Source organism: Quercus suber, unplaced genomic scaffold (genome assembly GCF_002906115.3).
Source record: "Quercus suber isolate HL8 unplaced genomic scaffold, Cork oak 2.0 scaffold_654, whole genome shotgun sequence".
Classification (NCBI taxonomy): domain Eukaryota; kingdom Viridiplantae; phylum Streptophyta; class Magnoliopsida; order Fagales; family Fagaceae; genus Quercus; species Quercus suber.
In genome coordinates, this window is record NW_027070095.1 from 318,118 (window position 1) to 332,735 (window position 14,618).

The following is a 14,618-nucleotide window of genomic DNA, read 5'->3' on the forward strand; positions in this document are numbered from 1 at the left end:
TTTCAGATTTTGTGTGTGTTTATATTTGATTATTTTAGAGTTTAGGTAAGGATTAAATTTCATTTCTTTTAGATAGGGATTAGTTTCTTCATTTGTAGGAAGTCTTTGAAGAATTTAGAGTTTTTTAAACTTGTATTAAATTTCTATTTCTCCCATGTTTTCAGATTGCTTGAATAGGGAATACATTGTATATGTTTTGGACTTCTTCCATTTCCAATGCATGCAGTCGATACTCCTTAGTATTCCTGGAAATCCACGTTGTTGGCCAACCGCTAACAACCTTGCAATGTCATTGTTGTTTGGTGACCTTAAATACTTTTCAGAAAAGATTGAAACTACCGCTTTAACAAATTTTTTAAAGCTTTTTATTGCTATGCTTTCTCCAATCCTCAAGTGTTCATCCATGAAATTAGCTGACACTCCATAAGCAAGCATTCTGATTGCAACGATCATCTTTTGAAGGGAAGACAACCTGAGCGTGTTAGCCGCATTTCTTTTTTGAACAAAGTATGGTTCAATAGCTTCAACTCTTGAATGGATACGTAGAAAAAGAGAATGACTCATTCGAAACCTCCTCTAAAATACATTAGGAGGACACACTAGTGTTTCAGCAAAATAATCATGGAAAAGCCTGTCATGACCTTGCAAAGGATTACACTAGATAAACTTGTGAGGTTGAACCGAACGACGATGTGATGTTGATGCTCCTTCATTGTTTAATTCTTCGATGGCAATAGCTAGAGTAAGAGTAAGTTCCAACTCATCATCATTAGAAGATGAGTCAAATGGAAGCTCATCATTTGGAAAAATAAAATCAATGTCATAATGGAAATCCATTAAGAGAGAACAAAAACCAAATGGAAGAGATGATTTTGTAGAAGTGGATGGAAATTAGAGAGAAAATGGTCATATTTATAGAGCAAGAATGTGACTTGAGTTTGAATTTCAAAAATTTGACCTTCAGGTTTGAATTTACCATTGGATTTAAGTTAAAAAATATGACATTTAGGTTTGAATTTACTATTGGGTTTAAAGTTAAAAAAAATATGACCTTTAGATTTGAATTTACCATTGGGTTTAAAGTTAGGTTTGAATTTACCGTTTGAATTTCAAAATTATGACTGGTGGATATAACAATAAAAATTATGATTGCTAGATCAAAAAAAAAAAAAAAAAGACCATTAGTCGGAGACATCGATATGGCAGCATCAGTTCGGTCATCAATTCTAGTAGTACGGTGGTCAGAGACATCGATTCGCCGGTGGTCATTGAAGCCACTATTACAACAATCGGCCCACCGGTGACGGCGATACAATGGTCGAAGACACCAATCCGGTGGGCGGTCACCAAAGCCACTATTTTGGTAGTTTGGGCATCGGCAGCGTTCATTGAAGCCACTATTTTAACAATCCACCCACCGGTGGGTCACTATTTGGTAATATGGTGGGTGGCAAGACCAATTTGGCGACGTTTGTCAGAGCCATTATTTTGGCGGTTTGGCCATTAGATCTCCACCACAAGCGACTCCATTAGCCGAGCCATTGGTGTTGGTAGTTTACTTAAAATATAAGTTTAAATTAAAAAAATATGACCATTAGGGAAAATAATAAAAATTGATAAAGAATAAATATTTTATTAAAATATCTTGTAAAATAGATAAACTGATGTAAGTGTTTTGTAAAAGTGATGGTATAAAATAGAAAAAATAAGTTTTTTGTGTAAAATAAATGGAATTTTTTAGACATACTGATGCGGTTGCTCTTATTGTAACAATTGTGCATAAATGCACAATTTTACACCCACTGATGTTGGTTTTTTTTTTTGGACAAAAATGTGTAAAAGGAGTAACTTTTTATACTTTGCAAAACTTTACACATACTGATGGTTGCTCTAATAGTATTAAAAAAAGCTAAAAACTGATTTAAGCTAAAACTTGTATTAGTTCCCAAATGCACTTTTATTGTCTGTTTGGGAACAACTTATTTAGTTTTTTTTTTTTTTTTTATTGAAAGTGTGTTAAAATATACTTGTACCTTGAAAAAATTTTGAAAAAGTGAAGAAATGCAAAAAAAAGGTAAGGTTTTAAAAGACCGTACATAAAAACTAAAATCTAAAAACTAAAAGTTGAAACTGATGCCAAACAAGTTCTTAATGTAGTGAACGTCAACTTATGTTGGTGTGAAAATTTTTAGGGGAAAGAAGGAACAGGTAATGAACGCATGGCTGCTGACTAGAGGTAACCCATTTGTCATGTGTTCCAAGTAGGGGTGTTTGCAATGCGGTGTGGTTTTGGGCAATTTTTAGGATCTGTTTGAGATCTACTTATTTTTCTTGAAACTAAAATTTTTTTGCTGAAAATATTATAGATAAAGGTAAAAGTTAGCTGAAATAGTACAGTAGGACCCATGAATAGAAACAAAAAGTGCAGTGGAGTCCATAAATAGTAACAAAAATAAGCTGAATAATAAAATAAGTTGGCAAAAAATAAGCTATCCATATTCCAAACGCAACCTTAGCACCATGCTTTGAACTATTAAGATGCTGTTTGAAGCTAGTATATATTTCAAATTTTGGGTTTTTTCTGTCCAGCCTAAAACTGATTTTTCTCTTTATTTTGGGTCAAGTTTTAAACTATTAAACTAACTTTTCTTTATTTTAGACTAGCTTTTCTAATCAACACTTGCTAGAGTTATTAATTTTTTTTGACAACTAGGGTTATTAAACTATTAACAATATATTTAATATTAAAAAAAAATTAATATATCGTGAGGATGCGGTGCGTTGCGGTTTTCTTATTATAAAACCACAAACTAAATTGAAGCATGCGGTGCAATGCACTGTTACTTGTGGTACGGTATGGTTATGCCATTTTGTAAGTGATTTTGGTGCGATTTTTACGATTTGTATAGTTTGATAAACACTCCTAGTTCCAAGCTAACACATAAACCAATGGCATGATTAAAAATTTAGAATTTTATTATTATTATTATTATTTTAAAAATCACTCCTCTACCTGTCAAACCACTATTTCTCCCTTATTGTAGGCTTCAAACTTCAAAGTGCCCATATTACTATTAGGCCATGGGTTAAAAAAGATTTGAGTCATAACTTAGCGGGCCTGGTGCACTTGAAACATATATGTCTGTGTAAAAAAAAAAAAAAAAAAAAAAAAGAACCCGGCCCATAAATTAAAAAGTACCTACATTTGAAGTCGTTAATATTTACATAACTTAGCGGGCCTGGTGCACTTGAAACATATATGTCTGTGTAAAAAAAAAAAAAAAAAAAAAAAAGAACCCGGCCCATAAATTAAAAAGTACCTACATTTGAAGTCGTTAATATTTCAATTAAACGGTCCAGAACTCCAGATCATACCCAAAGACACTTGGAAATTCCTAGGTACCAGAGGAACCGGGTTCTAGCTGCTTTTGGTTTTTTTTTTGGTTTGGTCTCTCACTTTCCCTCTCGTTTCCTATTTCGGTTCTCTCTCTCTCGCGCTCTCTAAACTCCCAAAATCAAAACCCCTGTCTCTGAAATACAATAATCAACACCATGAACGCACCCATAATTGGTGAGTCCCCACTCTCTCTCTAAAATATTTTTGATTTTGGCCTGAAATTTAGTCTTGAAATTATAATAATTTTTTTTTTTTGTATGCATCTGTTTTTTGTGTAAAGATCCACTGCAAGGAGATTTTCCGGAGGTAATAGAAGAGTATTTGGAACATGGGGTCATGAAGTGCATTGCTTTCAATCGCCGTGGCACCCTTCTTGCTGGTATTCATTTTTTTTTTTTTTTTTCACAAACTTTACCACTTACTACTTGTTTTTTGTTCCTAACTTGTTTGATTGTTTATTATTTTCATTGCAAATTTTGAATAATGATAATGGGTGCTACTGAAATTGTGATTTTGGTTACCTTGAGAAGAGTTGTGTTGTTTATGTTTCTGGGTATATCTATTTTCTTCTCCAAGTTGAACTGAAGAATGTCTTTTAGTTTCGTTAGCTGCATTGCAAGTTTTTGCTTATGTTGTTTTGTTGGGTTTCTTGTCTTGGGAAACAAATTGTTGGGGAAGTTTGTAATTAATTAACAGGAGCCCCTTGTGTAAATTTGGTATGCACCCAGATCTTTAAACAAAGTGTGAAAGCAAATTCTGTAGTTTTTTTTTTTTTTTTTGGAACATAACAAAGGGAGCTAAAATGGCACGGGCTTCCCTCGTAAGAGCTAGGTGGAGGGTGAGGTCGTGTGTTCTAGACTCACTAGTGCATCAGGAACAGTGCAACTTAACAGTGAAAAGAAAAAAAAAAAATTCATTGTTTGGTAGCATTGGTGGTCACTGTTATGTAAGATTAAAGGGATGGCACAACTGTGCGGTGGTAAATATACTCACTTTAAAAGAAAAACCAAATGCATTGCATGCACTTAACTTGTGTGCCTATAAAAATTAAGGTTGGTGCCTGGTAAGAAAAAATTGAATAAATTAGTTATTGCAATATTCTTGAGAGGTATTATAAGTTCTTTACTGCTCATGTTGACACTGGTTTGATTGACCAGCTGGTTGCTCTGATGGAAACTGTGTTATCTGGGATTTCGAAACTAGGGGCATTGCTAAAGAGCTCCGCGACAAAGAGTGTAATGCTGCCATAACAAGTGTCTGTTGGTCCAAGTATGGTCACCGTATTCTTGTATCTGCTGCTGACAAGTCGTTGACGCTTTGGGATGTTGTTAGTGGTGAAAGGATTACGCGTACAACTTTGCAGCAAACCCCTTTACAAGCTCGTCTACATCCTGGTTCCTCTACTCCATCTCTCTGCCTGGCATGCCCCCTCTCATCTGCTCCCATGATAGTTGACTTGACCACTGGAAGCACAACTGTGCTGCCAGTTTCAGTCCCTGACGCGGGCAACGGACTTGTCCCTGCATCACGCAACAAATTCTCAGATGGAACTCCTCCATTCACTCCAACTGCTGCTTGCTTTAACAAGTATGGGGACCTTGTTTATGTAGGGAACTCCAAAGGGGAAATTCTGATAATAGATTACAAAACCATTCAAGTGCATGCCATGGTTCCTGTTACTGGGGGTGCTGTGATCAAGAACATAGTATTCAGCAGAAATGGGCAGTATCTGCTAACAAATTCGAATGATCGGACGCTTAGGATCTATGAAAACCTTTTGCCCTTGAAAGATGGGCGTAGAGCTCTTGATGACTTAGAGGAGACCCATAAAGAGCTAAATGGTGTTGAGAAGTTGAAGGCGGTTGGATCAAAGTGCTTAACACTTTTCCGGGACTTTCAAGATTCTGTCACAAAGGTGCACTGGAAAGCACCTTGCTTTAGTGGTGATGGTGAGTGGGTAGTTGGTGGTTGTGCAAGCAAAGGAGAGCACAAGATTTATATATGGGATAGGGCTGGGCATCTTGTGAAAATCCTTGAAGGTCCAAAGGAAGCCTTGATTGACTTAGCATGGCATCCTGTTCACCCCATTGTTGTCTCTGTTTCCCTGACTGGCTTGGTTTATATTTGGGCTAAAGATTATACCGAGAACTGGAGTGCATTTGCTCCTGATTTCAAAGAGCTAGAGGAAAATGAGGAGTATGTAGAACGTGAAGATGAATTTGATCTGGTGCCTGAAACTGAAAAGGTGAGAGGCATTTAACCTGATAAGCAGATTATTTGTTCATTTCTTTATCTCTAAAATATATGTGTGCTTGCAGGTAAAAGACTCAGATGTTAATGAAGATGATGAAGTTGATATAGTGACATTGGAGAAGGATTCGGCTTTCAGTGATTCAGATATGTCCCAAGACGAATTGTGCTTCTTGCCGGCCATTCCTTCTCCTGATGTTCCTGAGCAGCAAGACAAGGGCGTAGAAAGCTCGTCAAAGTTGGTGGACAGTAATCATTCTGGATCCCCTCTTTCAGAAGAGGCTGGACCAAATGGACGTGCAACAAACCATGCATCTAGCCCTCTTGAAGGTAAAATTATGTCTTGTTTATATATTTTTCCAAGTCATAACATACCTTGAGTTGACCTTTACTAGGAACAACTGAACAAGTATTCCAGCAAGCTTTAGAAGTGAAGTTTGGATGTGTTTTTGCTTCATATCTCATATCCAAAGTCTGGGTTCAAAAACTCCCACATTGAGTTTGAAAACCTCAATTTCGCATCTACCTTTGTCTTGCACCTAAAAATTGTAGCCATAGTAATACATTACAAAGGAAAAAATGGGTGGCTCTGACAGTAATAGTTCCATTTTTAGCTTTTTAACCTCATGAAATATATATTAAACACCTCTATAACCTGCCTTACCTTGTCACTGCCTAAGCAAAAACCTAGTACAGAACATAAGTTCTTAAATTTGTTTATATGAAACAAGTTTCTTTAGTCCCACCCCATCCCTAAATAACAGGAAAAGTATTATGTGAAAAATTGTTAGGACCTTATTAGTACCTGTTACCCCTTTCCTTTCTCCCTTTGAACAGTGTCCTTCTGTAGACCTTGTGTACTTGGGTTTCACCCCCTTGTTTTTGTTGCTTCTAGTGATATTTTTTACAAAAAGGGGAAAAAAAAACAGAAAAAAAATGGTTAGATCCTATAAGAAAAACTATTAAGTAAAGATAAAAATCGTTCTAATTAAAGCGTTACTTGAACTATGTTCAGCCATTAAATATTGAGCTGCATATGAAATTCAATTGATTTTTGTGCTTGAAATGGTTGAGAATCAGATTTGTTGGGTGAGAAAGCATTGTCGTAAATGTTCTGAAAGTGATGCTTGATGTGCGTGTGTGTGTGTTTTTTTTTAATCTCAAAACCAGCAGTCCCAATTGATTTTCATGTCCTATGCTAGAACTTTTCTTTTACATAATCTAGTGCTACTAAACATTTGAGAGAGTGGAACTTCTTACATTTAGTTTTTATAGCATTAAAGACAATAATTGAACTTTTTGCTGGGGAATTANTTTTTTTTTTTTTTTTGGAACATAACAAAGGGAGCTAAAATGGCACGGGCTTCCCTCGTAAGAGCTAGGTGGAGGGTGAGGTCGTGTGTTCTAGACTCACTAGTGCATCAGGAACAGTGCAACTTAACAGTGAAAAGAAAAAAAAAAAATTCATTGTTTGGTAGCATTGGTGGTCACTGTTATGTAAGATTAAAGGGATGGCACAACTGTGCGGTGGTAAATATACTCACTTTAAAAGAAAAACCAAATGCATTGCATGCACTTAACTTGTGTGCCTATAAAAATTAAGGTTGGTGCCTGGTAAGAAAAAATTGAATAAATTAGTTATTGCAATATTCTTGAGAGGTATTATAAGTTCTTTACTGCTCATGTTGACACTGGTTTGATTGACCAGCTGGTTGCTCTGATGGAAACTGTGTTATCTGGGATTTCGAAACTAGGGGCATTGCTAAAGAGCTCCGCGACAAAGAGTGTAATGCTGCCATAACAAGTGTCTGTTGGTCCAAGTATGGTCACCGTATTCTTGTATCTGCTGCTGACAAGTCGTTGACGCTTTGGGATGTTGTTAGTGGTGAAAGGATTACGCGTACAACTTTGCAGCAAACCCCTTTACAAGCTCGTCTACATCCTGGTTCCTCTACTCCATCTCTCTGCCTGGCATGCCCCCTCTCATCTGCTCCCATGATAGTTGACTTGACCACTGGAAGCACAACTGTGCTGCCAGTTTCAGTCCCTGACGCGGGCAACGGACTTGTCCCTGCATCACGCAACAAATTCTCAGATGGAACTCCTCCATTCACTCCAACTGCTGCTTGCTTTAACAAGTATGGGGACCTTGTTTATGTAGGGAACTCCAAAGGGGAAATTCTGATAATAGATTACAAAACCATTCAAGTGCATGCCATGGTTCCTGTTACTGGGGGTGCTGTGATCAAGAACATAGTATTCAGCAGAAATGGGCAGTATCTGCTAACAAATTCGAATGATCGGACACTTAGGATCTATGAAAACCTTTTGCCCTTGAAAGATGGGCGTAGAGCTCTTGATGACTTAGAGGAGACCCATAAAGAGCTAAATGGTGTTGAGAAGTTGAAGGCGGTTGGATCAAAGTGCTTAACACTTTTCCGGGACTTTCAAGATTCTGTCACAAAGGTGCACTGGAAAGCACCTTGCTTTAGTGGTGATGGTGAGTGGGTAGTTGGTGGTTGTGCAAGCAAAGGAGAGCACAAGATTTATATATGGGATAGGGCTGGGCATCTTGTGAAAATCCTTGAAGGTCCAAAGGAAGCCTTGATTGACTTAGCATGGCATCCTGTTCACCCCATTGTTGTCTCTGTTTCCCTGACTGGCTTGGTTTATATTTGGGCTAAAGATTATACCGAGAACTGGAGTGCATTTGCTCCTGATTTCAAAGAGCTAGAGGAAAATGAGGAGTATGTAGAACGTGAAGATGAATTTGATCTGGTGCCTGAAACTGAAAAGGTGAGAGGCATTTAACCTGATAAGCAGATTATTTGTTCATTTCTTTATCTCTAAAATATATGTGTGCTTGCAGGTAAAAGACTCAGATGTTAATGAAGATGATGAAGTTGATATAGTGACATTGGAGAAGGATTCGGCTTTCAGTGATTCAGATATGTCCCAAGACGAATTGTGCTTCTTGCCGGCCATTCCTTCTCCTGATGTTCCTGAGCAGCAAGACAAGGGCGTAGAAAGCTCGTCAAAGTTGGTGGACAGTAATCATTCTGGATCCCCTCTTTCAGAAGAGGCTGGACCAAATGGACGTGCAACAAACCATGCATCTAGCCCTCTTGAAGGTAAAATTATGTCTTGTTTATATATTTTTCCAAGTCATAACATACCTTGAGTTGACCTTTACTAGGAACAACTGAACAAGTATTCCAGCAAGCTTTAGAAGTGAAGTTTGGATGTGTTTTTGCTTCATATCTCATATCCAAAGTCTGGGTTCAAAAACTCCCACATTGAGTTTGAAAACCTCAATTTCGCATCTACCTTTGTCTTGCACCTAAAAATTGTAGCCATAGTAATACATTACAAAGGAAAAAATGGGTGGCTCTGACAGTAATAGTTCCATTTTTAGCTTTTTAACCTCATGAAATATATATTAAACACCTCTATAACCTGCCTTACCTTGTCACTGCCTAAGCAAAAACCTAGTACAGAACATAAGTTCTTAAATTTGTTTATATGAAACAAGTTTCTTTAGTCCCACCCCATCCCTAAATAACAGGAAAAGTATTATGTGAAAAATTGTTAGGACCTTATTAGTACCTGTTACCCCTTTCCTTTCTCCCTTTGAACAGTGTCCTTCTGTAGACCTTGTGTACTTGGGTTTCACCCCCTTGTTTTTGTTGCTTCTAGTGATATTTTTTACAAAAAGGGGAAAAAAAAACAGAAAAAAAATGGTTAGATCCTATAAGAAAAACTATTAAGTAAAGATAAAAATCGTTCTAATTAAAGCGTTACTTGAACTATGTTCAGCCATTAAATATTGAGCTGCATATGAAATTCAATTGATTTTTGTGCTTGAAATGGTTGAGAATCAGATTTGTTGGGTGAGAAAGCATTGTCGTAAATGTTCTGAAAGTGATGCTTGATGTGCGTGTGTGTGTGTTTTTTTTTAATCTCAAAACCAGCAGTCCCAATTGATTTTCATGTCCTATGCTAGAACTTTTCTTTTACATAATCTAGTGCTACTAAACATTTGAGAGAGTGGAACTTCTTACATTTAGTTTTTATAGCATTAAAGACAATAATTGAACTTTTTGCTGGGGAATTACAGAATGCTATCAAGGCATAATAATCTAATCGAAAAAATTAGATTTTTTTTAATCGTACAAGATGTAAAGTTGTAAACATAACCTTTTTTGGGAGAAGTTGGGGGTTTTTTTTTGGGGGGGGGGGGGGGGGGTTGAAGTTAAGGTTTGAAAAACCAAAATTTACTTAATCTCATATGCTTGTAAATAGAATGGAATTTCTTCTTAAGCTCAATGTTCTGTGTGAGATTCCTTCAAATGAGGCACTGACTCATGCTGTTATAGATAATTCTATTGCAGATGATGCAGGAGGATCACGCATGAAAAGGAAGCGGAAGCCTTCAGAGAAAATTTTGGAATTGCAGGCAGAGAAGGTCAAGAAACCCTTGAAGCCTTCTGGTAGATTGTCAAAAGTTAAAAATAAATCTGTGGCTGATCTGGATAACGGTAATGGTTTTCTTGGGGATGATGTTTCTGATTAGTACAATTAGATATTGAATCTTATATATTTTTCTATCTGTATTTCTGTAATCTCTTTTTCCTGTGGACAACTTAGAGGCTTAGGTTTTTTTGCCCCTTCTTTTTTTAAATTTGTGGTTGGCCTGGTGAAATATGTATATTTTCTTGGATTCATGCCCCATCAAGTTAACGTATGGCTAAATTATGAAAGAGAAGGGTTCGGATACTACTTCTTAGTTTTGGTAGCATGATTTAGCAATGTTAAAGGTAGGTGTTACAGAGATTCTCCACATGTTTGCATCTTCTGATCAGTAAAACTTTGGGTCTTTGCCAAACTGGTTGTTATGATTTAGCAATAGTAAAGCAAGAAATTACAGAAAATTTTCCTAACTGGTTGTTAATAATAGGTTTGCGTCTTTGCCAAGAGCCTTTGTAGCTCAATGACATTGTTAGTTTTCTTTTATGAGAAGAACTAGGTTTAAATTCTTTATTGTAATTATCGAAAAATAGTAGGTTTGTGTCTTTAGACCTATTAAAGACCTATTGTATCTAATAAGAAATCTCCGCAAGTTTGGAAAAATATTATGACTTTGAGTGTCTGTAGGCTTATTGTGCCTAATACCAAGTTGTATATTTCACGTGTATAAGTGGCCTTTTCCGGCTTTGTTATTGGCTGTTTTGATTATATTCCATCTACAGCAGAAGACAACAGTAACTTGTACATTTGAGAACTGGTAGACAACCAGTGGCTTCAACTAAAGCAGCTAGAGTTTGAGCAAGTATGAATTTGGGTGCAGGTCTAATATGGACCAAGAGATCTTGTTTCTCTATTTATGCCACCCAACCTGCAACTGCATACAACACACTTCAACTGCACAGAACCATCCACTTTAACTGCATAGAACCATCCACTGTGACTTGGTAAATGGAGGCCTAAATCTAGACATGGCAAAACGGGTCAGAATTTTCTGACCCGACCCGACCCGACCCGAACCCGATTTTTTTGACCCGAAGCAAAAACGGGTTGACCCGTGACCCGACCCGTGTTTTTTGCGGGTCAACCCGACCCGCGACCCGACCCGAACCCGAACCATTTTTTTAAAACTTTTTTTTTTGGGTAAAAAAAATAGTAAAACTAAGACAATATTGGTTTAATTGTTTATTGTGAACTTTAAGGAAACAATTGATACATTTACATAACTATATGCAAATTAATTGAAAGATTAATGATTGAACATTCTGTAATGAGTGAATATTTTTAGATATCAAATAACAAAGTACATGCCAAGATAATTTGGTTACAGTAGAGTTAAAAACATAGATTTAAAATTGTAGACATGTAAGAAATATTCACAAGTGTGAAAATAGTGAAGCTAAAGTATCAAATTAGCATAAATTATGAATACTTAGACCTATTTTTTAATAATTTATGTCCAAAATAAATGGCTTTTCAAAATAAATTATGATATATCTTAGAGTGTGTGTTGCTTAACAATAATATGATATTCATAAAAGAGACTATGTATAAATAAGTAAGCAATCAAATTTTAAAGTATATCTCAAATTGAAATAGAGTGTCAACCACAACTGATAATAGATTATAAAATTAATTTTTAAGATTGTAAATTTCTTATATATTTTTATTCTTTATCAAATGAGTTATCCAATAAGTCATTTGTAATTTTGTTTTATATTTGGAATGTTGATATTGTGTAGAAATAAAACTTGTGTATTTGTTTTACTTATCTTTGTGTTATTTTGTTTTAGATAGTAATGTTAGGATTTGTATAATTTTAAAATTGTTGAATAAGTATTAATAAGTTTAATTGAGTTCATTCTTGATATAAGTGGTGAATTCAAAATAATGCATTTTACATTAACTAATTTGTTGCATAACTTTTCAAATGACAGATACATGTTGTTTTCTATATAAAAATTAAATAAAAAAAAATTCATGTGAAAAATACGGGTCAACCGACCCAACCCGACCCGACCCGCAACCCGATTGACCCGAACCCGATTTTGACCCGCTTAAAGTGACCCGTTTTTGACCAGTGACCCGTTTGACCCGTAACCCGATTGACCCGACCCGAACCCGACCCGACCGTTTTGCCATGTCTACCTAAATCGATGATAAAGTTTGGAGTTTGGACGAAATAGATTGATCACTTTTCAGGGCGTTGGTAAAATAAAGTGCTCTTATTAAAGTTTGAATAAGCATTCATTTTTAGTAGTTGAATGGCCTTCTCAGACAAGGCAACAAGGGCTTAACCCTTGAGCCGCGTTATTTTGGTTTTCCCAAAGCCTTGCCACAGCATTATCAATAATAATGGAGTGTACTTAGTAGTTTAAATGAGAAGAGCAAAAAAAGTAAATAAGTTTTCAACAGAAAACTGCATCTAATGGAATATGGAGTTAGTACTTTTTCTTAATTAGGTTTTAATTGTACAATTGATGTCAATAAGTGAGAAAAGATAATAGGCGAAACTACAATGTTGGTCTTTCAAATTTATCTTGAGAGTACAATTGGTTCCTCAAGTTTAAAAAATGAGTTGTATTAGTCATTTTACTAATTGCCGTTAATGGTGTTACATAACTAACAGAACAATGACTTGGCTTTGTTTTTAATGATGTGACATTTTTTTATTTAAAAAATTACAATAGTTAGTATAAACAAAGGCCATCCAAAATCACCCGAATGATGAGGAAAAAGATTAGATTGTATATTTGTATGCTGCCTAACTAATTCTGACACATGCATAATTCAAAATAAAATATTGATATATTATTCAGACACAAGACCAATGGAACACAATCAAAGGTTTGACTTGGTTCTTGAACTCTCACTCACAGTCTTTAGTTTATCTTCTCATCAAAGTTACATCTCTCAGTTATCGGTGATGGGAGTCAAATCAAAAGGTGGAGCTAGAACTCATTAACATCGCAATCCAGAGACTTGTTGAGGAGAGGAAAATCAAAGAAACCTCCAATACTGATGGCCTCATCCAAGATGATGTTGTTGATGACCAGCTTCTCCTCTCGATGTTGCTCTCTCAGATTTTATTTGATTACTTTTTAAAATCCCTAAAATGGGTTGCACAGCCACAAAGAGAGGAAAATAGCAATACTTGAGATGGGTTGGCCGGAGAGGAGAAGGGAGGTGGAGGGTAGTGGCTATGCAAGTATGACTAGGAAACAAAGTGGCTTATGGAGGATAATGCTGTCGCCATCATAGGGAGGTGGTGTTGTGTGGAGGAGGACGATGGATCTAGGGTTCAATCTATCACTCTCTCCCCCCTCTCTCTTACCCATTTGAGATTGTGGACTTGGAGATTCAGATTTGATTTGGTTGATTTGGTTACTTGTTTGATTCGTGAGGGTTCTTATGTGTAAATTCAATTTTTGTATTTTTTTAACAAAAAGAAATGCCACATCATTAAAAAAAAAAAAGTCAGGTTATTATTCCGTTAGCCATGTTAGCAACACCACTAATGGAATAATGACTTGACTTTTTATTTTATTTTATGATGTGGCATTTCTTTTTGTTAAAAAATTACAAAATTGAATTTACACATAAGAACCCTCACAAATCAAACAAGTAACCTGAATCAACCAAATCAAATCTGAATCTCCAAGTCCACAATCTGAAACGGGTAAGCCATTAACCACAGAAAGACTTATATTGCTTATTATGAAAACTTGAAGGACCAATTGTGCTCAGTTGAAACTTGAGAGACTAATTGTGTACATAAGATAAACTTGAGGGTTTAATAGTGTAGTTTTGCCAAGATAATATCAAACTATTAGTAATTAGTATAGGATCTATGGAAGAATATTTTAAGTTAATTTTTAATATGGTTTTATTTTGAAATTTGAACTACTTGTTTAATAAAAATTTTATTGTGAAAAACCTGTGGATGAATTGAAACATGTTGATATTGAGAAAGTTGAGGAAGACGTGGCTAGAATTTCAGCTTACTTTGATTTCATGAAAGAGCATCTTAAAATATTTCAGAAAACTGAATAAGAAATAAAACGAGGAAAAAAGAAAGTGCATACACAACACAAATGACCGAAAGATAATATATATCTTTGGAACAATTCTGAATGCTTTTCTTATTTATTTTTCAGATGATACACTTTTCAATGCTTATACACAAGGTATTTATAGAGTTGCCTTAATTCCCATATTTTGGGATTTGGTGGCAATTCGCAGTCATGCGTGTTTGAATTGTATCGACTCGTAAGTATTCAAACATATAGATTGATCACACAGATATGATATGTGTATTAACCTTAGTAAGATCCCTTTATCCTAACATGATTTGTTTATTAAATAGGTTGACATGACAAAACTTGCACAACTTGTTTAATAAACAAGTTGTGCTATGGTTCACACGATCTATTTGATAAATAAGTCA

General features: G+C 35.7%; 2 protein-coding genes across 2 annotated transcripts; both read left to right on the forward strand.

The window, feature by feature from the left end:
- Positions 1 to 3,364: 3,364 nt before the first annotated feature.
- LOC136061416 (protein RBL-like) lies at positions 3,365 to 6,560 on the forward strand. Its single transcript, XM_065765807.1, has 4 exons — positions 3,365 to 3,571; positions 3,678 to 3,776; positions 4,555 to 5,642; positions 5,716 to 6,560. The coding sequence occupies exons 1-4, from the start codon at positions 3,553 to 3,555 to the stop codon at positions 6,025 to 6,027; spliced, it is 1,518 nt and encodes a 505-aa protein (XP_065621879.1). The 5' UTR covers positions 3,365 to 3,552; the 3' UTR covers positions 6,028 to 6,560.
- Positions 6,227 to 10,426, forward strand: LOC136064268 (protein RBL-like). Its single transcript, XM_065765806.1, has 4 exons — positions 6,227 to 6,242; positions 7,356 to 8,443; positions 8,517 to 8,778; positions 10,039 to 10,426. Exons 1-4 carry the CDS (start codon positions 6,227 to 6,229, stop codon positions 10,218 to 10,220), a joined length of 1,548 nt encoding a protein of 515 aa, XP_065621878.1. The 3' UTR covers positions 10,221 to 10,426.
- Positions 10,427 to 14,618: the final 4,192 nt, after the last annotated feature.

Coding starts and splice junctions, on each gene's coding strand:
- LOC136061416 (XM_065765807.1), top strand. Junction 3,777..4,554: donor CCGTGGCACCCTTCTTGCTG/GTATTCATTTTT, acceptor TTGATTGACCAG/CTGGTTGCTCTGATGGAAAC. Junction 5,643..5,715: donor TGGTGCCTGAAACTGAAAAG/GTGAGAGGCATT, acceptor GTGTGCTTGCAG/GTAAAAGACTCAGATGTTAA.
- LOC136064268 (XM_065765806.1), top strand. Junction 8,444..8,516: donor TGGTGCCTGAAACTGAAAAG/GTGAGAGGCATT, acceptor GTGTGCTTGCAG/GTAAAAGACTCAGATGTTAA. Junction 8,779..10,038: donor TGCATCTAGCCCTCTTGAAG/GTAAAATTATGT, acceptor ATTCTATTGCAG/ATGATGCAGGAGGATCACGC.